Source organism: Syzygium oleosum, unplaced genomic scaffold, assembly GCF_021117445.2.
Source record: "Syzygium oleosum isolate NSW1041296 unplaced genomic scaffold, Sole_v2.1 Sole_v2.06, whole genome shotgun sequence".
Lineage (NCBI taxonomy): Eukaryota > Viridiplantae > Streptophyta > Magnoliopsida > Myrtales > Myrtaceae > Syzygium > Syzygium oleosum.
In genome coordinates, this window is record NW_026607490.1 from 4,612,230 (window position 1) to 4,628,547 (window position 16,318).

A 16,318-nucleotide genomic window follows, 5' to 3' on the forward strand; every position below is an offset into this window, starting at 1 on the left:
GCTCGCTATCGACCAATTTTTATATATTGGCAAAACACAAAATTCACACCCACCGGTTTATTTCACGAAATATTATATAAATTAGATCCGTCGAACTATTACTATTATTAGGTGTGATTGATTTCCGGTTTGGTCCGATTCTACCTAAGAACTGGGAACCGGACCGGTGAATCTACCAAATGGACCGAACGTTGATGAAGATGCTCAAGTACACTGAGATCTCTTTCGACCTTGCATTTGCACAATTGTATGATGCAGCAATGCCCACAGATATTTCTAAAACTTCTGATGTTATCGACAAACATCAAGAATGCCCGGACTAAGTTGGAGCAGCAAACAACCTTATGAGCTAACATAGATTAAAAAAATTGCTCAAGGTAATAAACAATTAAACAGAACGGGCATTCAAATGTTATATATAGCTTATATAGGTTAGTTCGGTCGGTCCGGTTCCAATCCTAGAACCGGGAACTGGACCAACCAGCTAGTTCGTTCGGGCAATTCTCAGCTCGGGTGGTCCGTTTTGCACACACCTAACTATTATATAAAGTAAATCCGTAAAACGGGTGGGTCAGGTCGGATAAAAAATGATCCAACCTAAATTGACCCGTTTTCATAAAATATATACCTAGTGACCCATACTTACCTGACCCGATCACGTATTACTAAAATAGTTCCATATTTAACACAATTTAGAAAAACTCATACACAAATTGAGGCGAGAGAACGACGTGGGGGCGAGAAAGAGGAAAAAATTATCCAAAAAATCATAAACTTATTATACATTTGCCAATTTAGTCCTCAAAATTTCAATTGTATCAATTTAGTCATGAACATTTTGACAATTTGTCAATCTAGTGCTAAACATTTTATTTGAACCTTTTGAAAGATTTGTCAATTTAGTTCTAACCCTTTAAACGACTGGCCAATCTAATCTTTCCTACCAATTTTGGCCGGAAATCACTGATATAGACGTCGGCATCCTACGTGACATGACCAACACTGACACGAACAATTTTTTTTTTTTCCTTTTCTTCCTCTTTGGACTATGTTTGTGCTCAGCCATGGTTAGCAATTGACCACAAGTGAGAGCCGCGCAAGGGTCAACGCTAGTCACCCCACATAGGATGGTGGCCAGCGGCAACCAATGTACAAGTCAGTAATTTTCGGCCAAAATTTATCGGAATGACTAAATTGGCAAGTCATCATTTAAGACTAAATTAGCAAATCTTCAAATTGTTTAGGGCTAAATTGACAAGTTGTCAAAAGATTTTGGACTAAATTGATACAATTGAAATGTTTATAACTGCATTGGACGCTTAAAACTTTTTGGACAAGTATAGGTCGATTGGGTTTAAGTATATTATGAACCCATTTAACATCTATATTATTTTGGGCTTTACATATAACAATATAGCCCGTCAAATATGGGTAAAGAATTGGGTTTATGGTCAATTTTGATAGGTCTAATATAAAGGAATGATTGAAGCTAATAGTAACGTGACAAATGATAATTCAAATTTGAAATTCTATTAAAGGGAATGAAGACATTACAACAATTTTAAAAAAGTGATATTATGTTCATAGCATGAGAATACAGAAACAGACTCTAATTGAGAAGTTTAATGGTTAATTAATGAATTTATCATGCGTTAATGTCGTATGACGTAGGTTCAATTTAACGCCATCAGCCGTAAACAATCCTATGATCGAGATTTCCGAGCGGAATTTCTTTCGCTTTATAGGTTACTCAGGATACTTTATAGGTTTGATTCACCTAGAATGATCCTCGTCCTAGTAAACGGAGACAATTAAGGTCATAGGGGTACGGTCAAAAAACATTTGGTGCCTACAAGGCTAAATGCCCAAAACCCACCGCTAAACCGACTTAATTTATTCAAATCTGGGCTTTCGGACCACGACCTCAAGCAAATATTTGGGTTTTCCAGGCCCATGGATAGAAAGCCCGACAGGGTCAAACCAGCCCACCCGTTTAAAAAAATTAGGAATTTTTATCGGATCTACTGCCGGTGCAAAAAAAAAAAAAAAAACTTGCACATTTTCGTTGGATGGATGAGATGTGTACTTGAAGATAGTTGCGTTACCGGTTCATCCGCGTGTCACTAATTCAACGGTGAATGTGTGAAAAGTTTTTTACACTTGCAATAATAATCGTTCATTCGTATTTTATATATCCTGAGCAAGCGAGCCAACAAAAAAGGTTTGAGGTGTAAAGGGTCTAATTCTTTAAAGTCGCCCAAACCATTGGAGGGCCAAAGTAGGCTTGATAGTAATGGAAAAAGTGATGGCATTAGGGTTAACTTCCTTTCTTTAAATGAAACTTCTATATCTTCTAAGCACTATTATGTCAATTACTTAGTAAGTGCATGATCGGTAGAGGTGTCAAAATGGGTCTTAAACCCATATATGATCCATTTAAAAATAAATGGGTCATATATGGGTCACTTAATTTTAAAGAGTCAACCTTAAATGGGTTTTAAATTTTAAAACTTAAAGATAAATGGGTCTACATGGGTTGAGTTTGGAACTCATGTCCAATCCACCCACTAGACCCATCCACACATTCTCTTTCTCTTTATAAAGATGTTTAAAAAAAATCGAAATTTAATTATTTTTATTTTTTCTCCTTTTCTTTTATTTTTTATTTTTTCTTTTCTCTTCTTTCTTTTTCTTTTTTTTTTTATTCCGGCCGGTGGTCGGCCACGGCGACCGGCCACCGGGGCGGGACGACCTCGCCGGAGGCCGGCGAAGCTCGAGCTCACCGGCCTCCGGCGAGGCTCGAGCCTCGCCGGCTGTGGCGAGACTCGAGCTCGCCGGCCTCGGCCGAGGCTCCACCTCGCCCGGATCCGGCGAGGTAGAGCTCGCCGAGGCCGGCGAGCGAGCTCGAGTCTCGCCAGATCCGGCGAGGTAGAGCTCGCCCGAGGCCGGCGAGCTCGAGTCTCGCCAGATCGGCGAGGCTGGAGCCTCGCCTGAGGCCGACGAGGCCTCGGCCTCGTCAGATCGGTGAGAACGAGCTTCGCCGGCCTCCGGCGAGCTCGTCCTCGCCTGTGGTCGGTCGCCAGCCACGGCGGCCGGCGATCGGCCAAAAATAAAGGAAAAAGAGAAAAATAAAAATAAAAATAAAAATAATTAAAAATTCGATTTAAAAAATAAATAAAATATTAAATTTTTTTATTTTCTTGGATAATGACTTTATGAAAAATATTTTCTAGAAATGTCGCATTTTTCGTAAAACAAACAGAACCTCAATTTTAAAAAAAATTATAAAAATTTTTCACTAGCTTTGTATTGCATAAAATGTTTTAGCAGTATAATTTTTTAAAAAAAAATCATAAGAAACAAGTATTCCTAGATTAGGTTAAATATAAAAGTATTTTAGCAATATGGGTCGGGTCGGGTATGGGTCGAGATATTTACACTAAGAATAAATGGGTTATAAACGGGTTAATGGGTCAATTTGGATCGGACCATTTATGACCCGACCCAAACCCGACCCGACCCACCCGTTTAACAGGTCTAATGATCGGACACCGGAATTTGATAACCGAAATTAATAGAAGAACGATTTCCAAGACCAAGCCATGCTCAAACGAGTGCAAACTAATTCAAATCGATTTAGCATATGCAAATCTTTCTCTTTTTAGGCCACCTATATTCTTTGCCCAAGCCCATCTCCTACCCTAGCGGGAAAATTCTCCAAAAAGCCCTTAATTTATTGTACTTTTGTCAATTCGGTCATAAACCTTTTAATTTTGCTAATTGAATCTTAAATAATTTCACATTTTGTCAATTGAGTCCATCCGATCAATTTTAACCAGAAATCACTGACGTGGATGTCGGCTGTAGGATGGCCAGTGTTGACATGGAAAATTTTTAATAATAATTTAGTACTTTTTGAATTTATTTATTATTTTATTTTTCTTTTCTCTCTCTCTTTTTCCTCTCTTTCTCCTCTAGCCGGTCACTAGGGGTTGGCAATGAACGATGACCAGCCAGAGGCGAGGGCCGACAAGGTCAACCTCGCCAGCCTTGGGCGAGCCTCCCCTACCCCTGGCGAGGCTCAATCATTGTCGCTAGGTGAGGCTAGGCCTTGCCATGGTTGGAGAGGTTATGCCTCGCCTAGCCATGGGGAGGCCGAGCCTCGCCCAATGACGACGAGGTCAAGCCTCGCCATGGTTGGGCGAGGTCCAACCTCGCCAAGGGCAGGCGAGGCTTGTCCTCGATGGTGGCCGGTGGGGGCAAGCTTTGCTAGAGGTTTGCCTCTGACTAGTCGTTAGGCCTCGGCAACCAGCTAGAGGAGGAAGAAGGAAAGAAAGAAAATGAAAAAAAAATTGGAAAAATATTAAAATATTAGTGGAAATGTCCACGTCAGTGTCGGTCACGCCGCATAGGACAGCCAGTATCCACGTTAGCTATTTCCTGGTAAGATTGGCCTAATGGACTTAATTGGCAAATCATGAAAAATTTTAGGACTCAATTGACAAAATTGAAAGGTTTAGTATTGAATTAGCAAAAGTACAATAGGTTTTGGACTTTATGGACAATTTTCCCCCATGCTAGCACATTGCTCAAGTTCAAAACTCTTATTGTTAGAATCATGATTAACTCAATGTATGTCATGGAGAAAATTAACATCAATGAGTTTTGCTACTAAAAGAAGCAGGGGAAGTACATAAAGCATACCCACACCATCTAGTGGTAAGGAAATTGAGTGGGAGGGGAAGGTTTAGTTTCAAGTGTGGAGTCTTGAAGGGCAAATTCCGAAGAAGAAAGATTGGAGTCAATAATTGTAATGAGGCGACACTTTCTGTAAATCGTGTTCGAAGGGTGTAGATAGTAAATCTATGCCGATTTTGTGTGTGTCTAAAGTTTCATCTCACTCTTATGTGATGAAGTACTTATATCGACCTCGATCGTACCAAAAAAATCCCGATTATTCACCCGTGTCGACACGAGAACATTCACGTAAACAACCCAAACTTAAAGAAATCTCGGTTAAACCGGTGGTCAGTTGCCATCGAGGCCATCACTTCACCTTCATTCTGGTTCCCACTTTGTTTAGTTTTTTGCATCATTTCCTTCGCTTCCAAAACAGTGTGAACTAGAAGAAAGGAGGAGGGTCCACTCAAGAACTTAGGCAATAGATAAGGCTTTTGGGAGGAGCAGGTTGGTGCAAGGACATCATTGCTGCTTAGGAGATGTAATCCAATAAGTACAGCCTAACCTCCAAGGGAGAAAACGATATTGAATGGTTGGGTGTTGGGGAAGGAACACGAAAGGGAGGAGGACATTAGTTAAGGGCAAGTAGAAGCAAAAGGTCAACATAACCGAACATGAGCCATGATTAGCCTAATCATCCCACTCCTAATCTCAATGATGTCGCCCCTAATTTGGATGGGAGAGCATTGACAATTGAGATAATGATTGCACCTTCATTTTATTCCATCTTTAAGGTAAAGTGGGTTCTTCAAAACATTCTCAAACCTAACATTGAAGTTTTGTCTTCATCTTCCTCTCCTCTTCCCACCCATTTGTTGATAGCTTTTCATTATCTACATTTTCTTGAAAAATTAAGTTGTGAAGGGTTAATGACAACTCTGAGATTTGACTCATAAGAGTTAATTTTTTTTTTGTCGGTACTCATAAGGGTTAATGAGAAGTGTTAATACCGAAAAACTCCAAACCGGTACACTTGTGATAAATTTATCCCAAACCAATGTTTTTACTACGAAAAACCCTAAATTGGCACACATATCACAAATATACCACAAAGTAATTTTTTGACCACAAAAAACCACTAAACTAGTATATTTGTGATAAATTTAACCTCTATTTAATATGTTAAATTGGATTAATATCATGAAAAAACATGAACCGATACACTTGTGACAAACGGAGGGTAAAATCCCAAATTGTTATATTCGTCAACTGCCACGTATCATCCAATTCAGCAATTTGACGGTAAAATTTAACAGGAACTGACTGATGGTAAATTTGTCGTAGGTGTACTAATTTGGGGTTTTTAGTAGTCAAAAATTAATTTGAAATAAATTTGTCACTGGTGTACCAACTTGAGGTTTTTCGTAGTATTGATCCTAATGAGAACTTGGAGATCTGACTCTTTCCCCTTAAAATCCACCCCTGTTGGATGTCTAGTGAACAACTTCCATCTTCTTTTTATTCTCCAGTCCTATGTTAAAAAGTCCGTTCGTCCTCGTCGTTCATAGACCGGAAATTCTCCAATTCGTCCCTCGAATTTCGTCGTTAATTTTTTTCAAGATGCCTCGCAATACAGTAATGGGCCGGCGAGATTGAAGTTAGCAAACATGTCACCAGCTACAAATGAATCTAGAAACTTCCATAAAAGAATTGGTGGAATCTTTTGCATGGCATTTAATAGTGAGAGTCGGTATAATTAATTTCGTAAGACATAATCAGTGGCAATTGCGCAAAGAGATGGAAGCAAGCAAACACAGATGCATTTGGGACTCTTATTACATGAAATTTATTTCGAAGGATCTTGTTAACAAATACTTTCAAAATGCTCTTTAATCATAAGGAAATGATTTGATTTTTAATGTATTGATTATGCACAACAACACGAGAAAAATGGTGCATCGAAAATATCAAATTTGCCTTAATTAAATGTTTAACAAATTCCTATTTTTAAAGGACAAGAATCGGGCTAAGGGGTAACTTTCATGTATGATCACTATACTTTAGGGTCAATCGCATCGAATTCCAGTCGTCTATTTGACATCACATCGGCATCTTTACGATACGATGAAAAATGATTTTGAGAAAGCAGTTTTCATATTAAATGAGCAATGTAATCGGGTTAAATCACGGTTAGTCGGGCGCTTGACACGACACCCGAAGTATGTTCTCCCTCTTAGTAGCTATGCTATGCTCTTTGGCTGTGTTTGGTAGTCAGGATAAAATTCGGGATGGGATAAATTTTATCCTATCCAGGTAAGTTGGGCCTACTTAAGAGAATTGAAAGGATAAGAGTTAATGGATATATAAGTTTATTTAGCCTTAATTAAGGACAAAATTATCCCATGGGGAAGGTGGGATAAGGGTGGATAGGATTTCTAATATCCATAATATAAAAGTTATTTTTCTCGAATATCAAACTTGTTATATTGATAAAATTAAAATAATATTTGAATTTTAATATAAAAAATTCAAAATAACAAAAAAATAATAAATTCTTTTTTATTTATTCTTATTTTTATTTATATATTCGAATTTCTTTCTATCTTATGATATAAATTTCATATATATACACATTTATTATTTACATTTATTACATATTTTAGGCATATTTGTATAGTTTACTATTAAATAAAATTTTATTAGAGAATGATGGAAGGGGAAGAAATAAAAAAGAAAATAATTAAAAAAGAGAGGGAAAAATAACAAATAAATAAATAAAAATGAAATAGGTAAGAGTGTCGTGAGAAATTTTTATCATCTCCGTTTGTGTAATTTTTAGGTTCATTTACACTGATTTAATGTTCATAGCAAATAATAGACATGGTAATATGTGAAAATATCCGGCTTTATTACCGCGATTCACCAAACAGTAGATACGATATAGCAAATCCATTGGATTTCATATCCTATCCTATCCAATCCTATCCTGACTAAAAATTCGGACGACCAAACGCAGCCTTTGGGTCTCTAGTAGCTCCAAGGGAAAATTCAAGCATGACCCAAAATATTTCCACGAAGAAAAACTCATCAAGGATAAGAAAGTTGGGCATAATTAAGAGAATTGCAAAGTCTAGGGAGTTAATGGAAAAATAAGTTTTAGTTTTAGCCTTAATTAAGGCCACGCAATTACGGGCCACACGACACATGATTTGCAATGCATGCATGCGTGTGCAAATGATACTCCGGCGCATTTATGGGGTGCGAGTGAGTCGATCACGCTGCGTCCGTGACATTGTTCACGTTCGTGAATCTAATTTAAAGAATCTAATTTAAACCATGGGCTTTAAAATTAATTCACTATTTACCCTGCATTTTTTTTCCGGATTAATCTTTTTCCAATTTAGGCTCTACTTGTTTCGAGAAAAAATGAACGGTTTGTAAAATATCTTTCTAAAAAAAATCGCCCCGTTTTTTTCAATAAGACGAGAGCTCATTTCGTGAAAGACCATGTTTCGGAAAATTTTTTGGAGCCGACAAGAAAAAATTTTCGTGAAAGATATGGCCCCTCACGAATGAAAGGCTCGATCGTAGCCGATGAGAAAATTTTTTCTAGAGCTGAACGAATCTTAATTAGGAAGCCACCATTGTAAAAGACTATGTTTCGGAAAATTCTCCAATCAGTTTTAAACTTATTGTACGGATGTAAATTCAGTCTTAAGCTTTCTAATTTTGATAATTTAGTCTTAAATCTTTAGACGAAATTCCATTGTAATCCTTTTGGCTAATTTCCGTCGCAAGGCCGGCAATGATTAGACCGTCATGTCAACTATTTTCGACGAAAGTGGGCCAGAAAGACTACATTGAAATTCCGTGTAAAAGTTTATTACTAAATTGGTAAAATTGAAAAGTTGAAGACCGAATTGACATTTATACAACAATTTCCCCGATTATGTTGCATAGGAGGCAAAAGAGGCCTAATCCAAAATCCTGAATTCGATGGTATCGCCATGCAAACTTCATATTCATCGTGTATTCAAAGGCCTTGAGTTATATGCTCGTGAGCAAAGGGGCAATAAGTTTGTTCGGGCCCGACCCCGACCGCGACCCGACCCGACCCTATTCTCATCGAGCCCGAATTCACTTGATATAAAGCCGTGATGTACAGCAATGTCGATGTTGGAAGAACAATTGGGGAGCATTATTTTTGGTACGCCAATTCATTCGGGAGGGGGCCATATCTATAAATGCCGGGGACATGAATGAGAGGACCCAGCGCCATGCCAGTTTTCTTTTCGCTAACACTGAAGTGACGAGGACAAGTTAATCCCTTCTTCTCTGTTTTTTTTTTAAATAAAAAAAAATAAATCACGAAAATCGCTTTCCTGTACTTAAAATTTAGGAAAACGACATGAACAATCTCTGAATCTTGACTCAATATGTAACGTGGTCCCCGAATTTTTAATTTATTCAACTGGTCTCTAAAATTTAACTTAATGTGTAATGTGGTCACTGAATTTTTAATTTATTCAATGTCGATCATGAACTTTTGACACATGTTCAATTGAATTCCTGAATTATATGAAAATATTTGAATAAACGGAATGACTACATTGAACATTTTCATTTAGTTCAGGAACTACATTAAACGTGTATTAAAAGTCCGTGAATCACATTAAATATTTAATTAAAGTTTATGAATCATATTAAATAAATTAAAATTTTAAAGATTAAATTATATATTTGGGCAAAATTTAGGGAGCGGTTGTGTCATCGCCCCTTGAAATTTCGGAATTGCCCCGTTCAGAGAATTTTCACGAGAGCGTTAATCCCAATCATCAGATACCATCGGATATGAAAAAAAAGAAAGAAAGGAGGAGATTAAAAAAAAAAAACAAATAAGATGGGAAAAAAGAAGGAAAAAGCAAAAAGCAAAAAAAAAAAAATATTGCAGTTAGCAGAGAGAGAGAGAGAGAGAGAGAGAGAGAGTGAAAGCTTGCTTCAGAGGGAAGAAGAAAATCTGAGGCCGCAGCACCAAACAGCAGAGCAGAAGGCGACGTTCGTCGAGCTTTTCTCCGGAGACTCGGGATCGCCCCCCCTCATTTGCTCGTCGCCGGAGGACGGAGGTGGAGGGAGGCGGAGGGGGAGAGAATGCGAGGAGGCTCGGGGCTGCCGCCGCCGCCGCCGCCGCCGCTCCCGGCCGATCCGCCGCCGTCCGCTCCACGATCCGCTCGCCAACCGCGCCGCTAGATCCGGGAGTCCCGTCCGGCGGCTCCGCGCGCTGCGAGTCCCCCCGCCCCCCCTGCATTCGGGTGCGATTCGCGTTCCCTAATTGAAGAGCTCCGCGAGCTCGGCGTCGTCGGTGGTGTCCCGAAGAGAACCCCCGTTGACTCGGGGAATTTCGGGTAAGTTTCGCGTGGCTCCTTTTGGGCAACCGCTGATTTGGCCGGATTTTCTCTTCGAGATTTCGATTTCCGTTGCGAATTGAACGGATCTCCGGGCGTGAATTTGGCCTGCTTTGCGTGCTTGCTTCGAATGGTACAGTCTCCGCGAATTGGTCTTCCCGTTAGGGTTCCTATCGCGCGGTCAATTTGCGGCTTTTGGTGGTGCTGAGTTGAGTCAGCATTTGTGCTGAGCGTCTCTATCTGGGTGTGTGTTGACTCGTGCTGGTGATTGCGTGACGAGTCGTGGTGCTCTCGGAAGGTGAATTTTTGGTGAGGGGAAATGCCTCCTTCTCCGGCATTGAGATGCTCTCCGGGGAGGGAGATGAGGGCGGAGAGCCACAAGCGAGGTCGCAGCCTCGAGGGCGGGCTGCTCTTCAGAGAGAAGGACGACGATCTCGCGCTGTTTAAGGAAATGCAGACGCGAGAAAGAGATAATTTTCTGCTCCAGTCTGACGATGATCTCGAAGATGTATTCTGTGAGTTGCTGAATTGAAGTTCCTTTTGTTTCCACAGTGTGGAGTTCAGGTTTCTCTTGGTTTACCTTTGCCATATCTGATGCCTTTGCATGTTATTTCTTGTTGTGGACTTCCCGACAGCTACGAAACTCAAACACTTCTCAGACTATAAACTTGGGATCTCAATTCCTGTTAGAGGAGAGAGTAGTGACCTTCTCAATGCGGATGGAGAGAAAAATGACTATGAATGGTGAGTCACATTCTCCCCACATTATACATGACTATGTAATCCAACCAAAGGTCCCACGGCACTTTCAGAATATTTAGTCATTGGACAACGCGATTGTTGAATTTTGTGCTTTACAGTTTAGACCAGAATTCGTGCATCTGGAGTTATTTGAGTTCAATTGATGAGCTAAATCCTGGAAGATTTGCTGCAAGTTAATTTTAATATGTTTGTTTCATGATGGTAATCAGGTATTGTAATCTCTCCTTGTTCTCATGGTTCTTCTAATTGACATTATTATTTGTGAAGGTTGTTAACTCCTCCTGATACCCCGCTCTTTCCATCTTTGGATGACGAGACACCACCAGCCAATGTTGTACCTAGAGGACGTCCCCGGAGTCAACCCATTTCCATATCAAGGTCATCCACGGTAGGTCATTGGATCACTCGATGGAGTGTAAATATGATTGTCTCGCACCATTGCTTTTTCTATGCAGTATGTATCCATCTTCTCAAATTTGATCTTCTTATCAATGTTTGGTTGTAGATGGAGAAGAGTTACCGGAGCAGCAGGGGTAGCGCAAGTCCAAGTCGTTCTAGCCCATCTCCACGCTCTGGTAACAGTGCTTCCCAGTCAAGGGGAAGGCCATCATCGGCTCGTCATGCCAGTCCGACTCCTAGCCTGCGGAATGCCACTCCAGCACAGAGGCCATCTACTCCACCAAGCAAAACCTCTACGTCTGCTCCAAGGTCTTCCACCCCTACTAGCAGGAGGATGAGCGGTGGGTTTAGTACTACTGGTGGTTCAGGGGTTAGAGGAACATCCCCTGTAAAGACAAGTCGAGGAAACTCTGCTTCGCCCAAAATAAGGGCATGGCAAACCAACATTCCTGGTTTCTCTACTGAAGTGCCTCCCAATCTGCGGACTTCCTTGGCTGACCGGCCAGCCTCATATGTGAGGGGTAGTTCTCCAGCGTCTAGAAATAGTCGGCAATCGGTTTCTCCAACTGCTTCTAGAAGTGTGGCATCATCTTATAGCCATGACCGAGATCACTTCAGCTCACATAGCAAGGGTTCTGTGGCATCATCTGGTGATGATGATGTGGACTCTCTACAGTCGATTCAAGTGGGAAGTCTGGACCGATCAACTTTAATAAAAGTTGGTGCCTCTCCCAATAGAAGATCTTTGGTCTCTTCCAGGAAAAAAGTTGTCTCCTCGGTTTCTGCTCCAAAGAGGTCCTTTGATTCAGCTTTAAGACAAGTGGTACGTGTCTAACCGAATCATTATGTCCTTGTTGGTCGCATAAAAAAGAATGTTCAGTTGATTTGCAAGTTATAGTGATGGTATTTGTACTTCCTTAATAATTTATTAAACAATGGCAATGACATCTTACCATTTTTAGTCTCGTACTCTTGAAGTAAGGAGTAGTTGGCATTTAAGAATTCTAGAACAGATCTTCAATACATCATGGTGCTGTGGCATTTTCTAGTGGCTTAGCTTCATAGGTAGTTCTCTTATAAGCTCTTCATGGAGTTTCTCTTAAATCAATGTTCCTTATAGTTATATCTTGAAAGGGGAAAAAATATTTTGAAAACGCATGGACAATGATTTTAATGGTCTTAGCTTCATAGGTAGTTCTCTTATAAGCTCTTCGTGGAGTTTCTCTTAAATCAATGTTCCTTATAGTTATATCTTGAAAGGGGCAAAAATATTTTGAAAATGCATGGGCAATGATTTTAATGGTCTTGGTGATGTTGTGGCCTATTGTTTCTGAGTCCTTGTTTCAGGGTTGCGAACTATTTAAATCAACTTTTATACGTCAGAAGAAGTGGAGAATTGGGAAAGCTGAAATGTTTCGACAGGCCTTTTTGAGATTAAGTCTTTACCTATTATAAACTCACATTTGATTGGGTTTTGCTACTTTATTGTAGGATCATCGGAAAGCCCCGCAGAATATGTTTAGGCCCCTCTTATCAAGTGTACCGAGTAGTACATTCTATGTTGGAAAAGCAGGCTCTACGCATCGTTCTATGGTATCTAGAAACTCTTCGGTGACAACAAGCAGCAATGCCAGTTCTGACCATGGCACAGGAACTGTACTTGACACTGAAGGGATTGACCAGAACCATGATGATATGACCTGTGAATCAGGAAGAGGAACGTACCCTACTGTTGATGAAGAAATTTTTGAATTTGACAAGGTTGATACTGCTAATGAAGACACAGGCAGTGAAATTTATGCTGCACATCAATCACTTAATGTTCCAGTCAGTGATTTTGATGTTGGCGCTATTGTTGAGAGTGGCCATGCTAATGCTGAAGATAACTGCCTAGACAGTGTTATCGAGAAAGTAACTGCAGCTTCTGAAGTTGATGGTTTTAGAGATACGGTGCTTTGCTCTATATGTGGTTGCCAGTATGACGCCTCCGAATCGGTGGAAAATGAAGAGAATCTGTGTCCCAAATGCAGAAAGATAGATAATATTTTTCTGGAGGCAGACATGGTTGTTGCAGAGGACTTCACACCAACACCAATAGATACTCCAGATAAACATCAGCATTTGGATCAAGTGAAATTGCTGATGGTTGAGAGTGAGTCGCAGGAAGTAATAGATGTGGAAGAACCAAAGGTTTTACTGGGAGAGGAATATATTCACCAAAGGGAATCTTTCTCAAAGGAACAAAGCCAGGTCCATCTACTAGAAAATTCTTCTCCAAGGCACCTGATTGCAGGAGATAATGAGAGATTCAGCGATGAGCGAGAAATTTTTGCACCAAGAGTTGGCTCAAGTCCATCACATGCAGATGCAACAAATCAGGGGTTGCAATACACAGATCATAACACGATCGATGTTACTGAAGCTGCGGGAATTTCTTTGTTGCTTAAGAGATCGAGCAGTAGCAAGGGGCATGTTATTCAAGGTAGGACATATACTGTTTCTGCAATTCCTCGAGACGATCTATCTTATGCAAGAGATAGCACAACCAGCATGAGAAGCTCTTATGGCCGGGAAAGTGTTTCTGGATCATCTTCTGTTGATTTCAGCTCTTCTAGACAAACAGATGTTCGCATGCATCGGCAGTTAAGTGGCCTCAAATCTGAGAGTGAGAATTACAAGTATGACATTAAAACTCAAAGCATCGGATCGTCATTTTCGGGGTCATCAAACCATGCTTCCCAGCGTTTTGGTCTGGCAGCAAGCACGCATGACTCTTCTGAGGATCATGTTGGCAATGAGGATACTGATGCAGAAGAATCAATTTTAGCTTCTCTAGAGAAGAAGCATGCTTTGGAGACGATGGATGCTGTTCATACATCCACAATGTCCACCTCTTATGGGGAAGATACTTTTGAATCTAATGAGAGCAGTACAGCCCTGAATGCTTCTACCACAGATTTGTCAAGTCATGCAATTGGAATGGGACTAGAGGACAGTACAGTAGCGTCTTCTAATGTCACAGACACTATTTCACTTGAAAACAGGGCAGTTCTCCAAAACAACTCAAGGGTTATAACTGATACAGAGGCATCAGCTGTTGCTGCTCCAGGGTCTTCTGCAGGAGAGGGAAGTGATTTGCTGATCCCTTGCGCCAGTGCTTTAGACTGTTCAGATGTTCCGGCTGACCGCTCCCTAGTCTCATCATCTGAAATGGAAACGATGGACGGTCAAAGTAGGACTCTTTCAGAGTCTGTTCATAAATCAGAGAGTAAATCTCCAGAGACTTTAGATGCAGAAATGAATGCTTCAGCTCCAGAACCCAAGACATCTGACCATGGGCATGGCATACTAGGTTGGTGTTTGCATAAGATCTGTTCTACAGATAAAATTCTGAATGTTGCAATCTTTTTTCCGTCACAGCCTCAACAACCCCCCTGCCCCCAGACCACAGAGAATAGAACCCAAGATAATTCAGTGAAGACTGAAGCAGAAGTTTATTATGTCACGTGCTGTTGTTTATGGCCATATTTGTGATTTTTATGTCTGCTTTTAACATGCGTGGAGAAGTCATCTGTTGCACTAGCTGTCAAAAATCATCCTTGACAGTCGATCAAGCCACAGAAAGTGCACCTTACATGAGTTACTTCAATTTGTTGACAAAAATTTTTTTGAAGGAAAGAAGTTGCTTGATGCTATTAGAATGCTAGTGATCTCTTCTCCGGAAGGGTATGGAAGGTTCTAGTGTACCGTGAGATATAGTTATCCAATTTGATGATTGGGAAGGGAAGGCATAGTATGGTAGACTTGATTTATGAGAACTTGGTAGAAGGGTTCTGGTGGAGCTTGAAAGATTTAGTTATCTAAAAACATGAGTCAGAGGGAAGGCATAGTATGATAGGCTTCATATATGAGCACCTTAATAATGTGAAAATTCATTTCTTGTTTCGTCTGGTGATGTCTTCGTCAATTGTTTTCTGTCGATTAATTTTTTTCTCCTGTTGCAACTTAACGTTTTATTTATGTGTTAATGCTGCGTCATGGTAACTAATCCAGTGATTCTGCGTGACAATCTTTTTTCTTCTAATAGATAGTGGGGAACATTATTGGATATCTTGGGTTGCATGTTGAAATTGCATCCTTATATAATGAAGCGTCTGTTTTTAAACCTATCTGGTTCACTCTTTACTAATTCAAGTTACTACAACTAGCACCTAAATATTGTATCCTTGACCAGATATTTCGCCAATTGGCTTTCTGGTCCCTGCTTTACAAATTGTCTCAAAGCCTCTTTTTGATGTTCTGTCACTACTGACTAGCTTTCTATGACGTTGACAGAGGAATCAACTGTTACAGTGGAGGCACGAGCTGGAAGAAGAGGAAGAAGCCTTACCCTCGATGAAGCAACGGATACAATTCTTTTCTGCAGCTCCATCGTTCATGATTTGGCATATAAAGCTGCAACTATTGCGATGGAGAAAGAACCTGCTGTTCCTCTGGAAGGCTCGCATCCTACTGTAACGATATTGGGGAAGTCCACCATGGAAACGAGGGATCCACGCAGAGGTAGGATTGTAAGTAAACGCAGTTTGAAATCCCAGAAGGCGAGGCAGAGGCAGGTAGAAACCGAGAAGAACCTCCTGTCCGGCAAGACTGAGAACGATGAGAACATTGACGAGTCTTTGATGCGTAATGTCGGGATCCCGAACAAGTTGGACAGTGTAAAGCCACCAAAGCTCGAATCCAAGTGCAATTGCACAATAATGTGAAGAAGGTACACATACCGAGTGCTCCCTTGAAGCCGGGTTGCGACCTGTCTTGAGGGTCTTGTAATTCGAAAAGCATTGGCTCTTTAAGTTAGTACACGTTTAGCTCCTGTTTATTCCAATTTATTGGTAGCGACCACTGTATTTGTGCTGGGTTCCCAGATTTGTAAATTTTTGTTTAGTATGGTTAGGCTGATGGTAGTGTAGTGAGGGGCATGTCTGTTTGAGTGCAACCCCACATTCTTGTATTTGGTCAATCTGTCTTAAAATCCTCAATTCGAGAGCAGTGTGATTTATGAATTCAAAGCAAAA

General features: G+C 40.4%; 1 protein-coding gene across 1 annotated transcript; it reads left to right on the plus strand.

The window, feature by feature from the left end:
* Window positions 1-9,631: 9,631 nt before the first annotated feature.
* LOC115680192 (uncharacterized) lies at window positions 9,632-16,318 on the plus strand. The gene is made up of 6 exons (XM_030603946.2): window positions 9,632-10,597; window positions 10,718-10,826; window positions 11,112-11,232; window positions 11,350-12,066; window positions 12,735-14,595; window positions 15,579-16,318. Exons 1-6 carry the CDS (start codon window positions 10,402-10,404, stop codon window positions 16,007-16,009), a joined length of 3,435 nt encoding a protein of 1,144 aa, XP_030459806.2. The 5' UTR covers window positions 9,632-10,401; the 3' UTR covers window positions 16,010-16,318.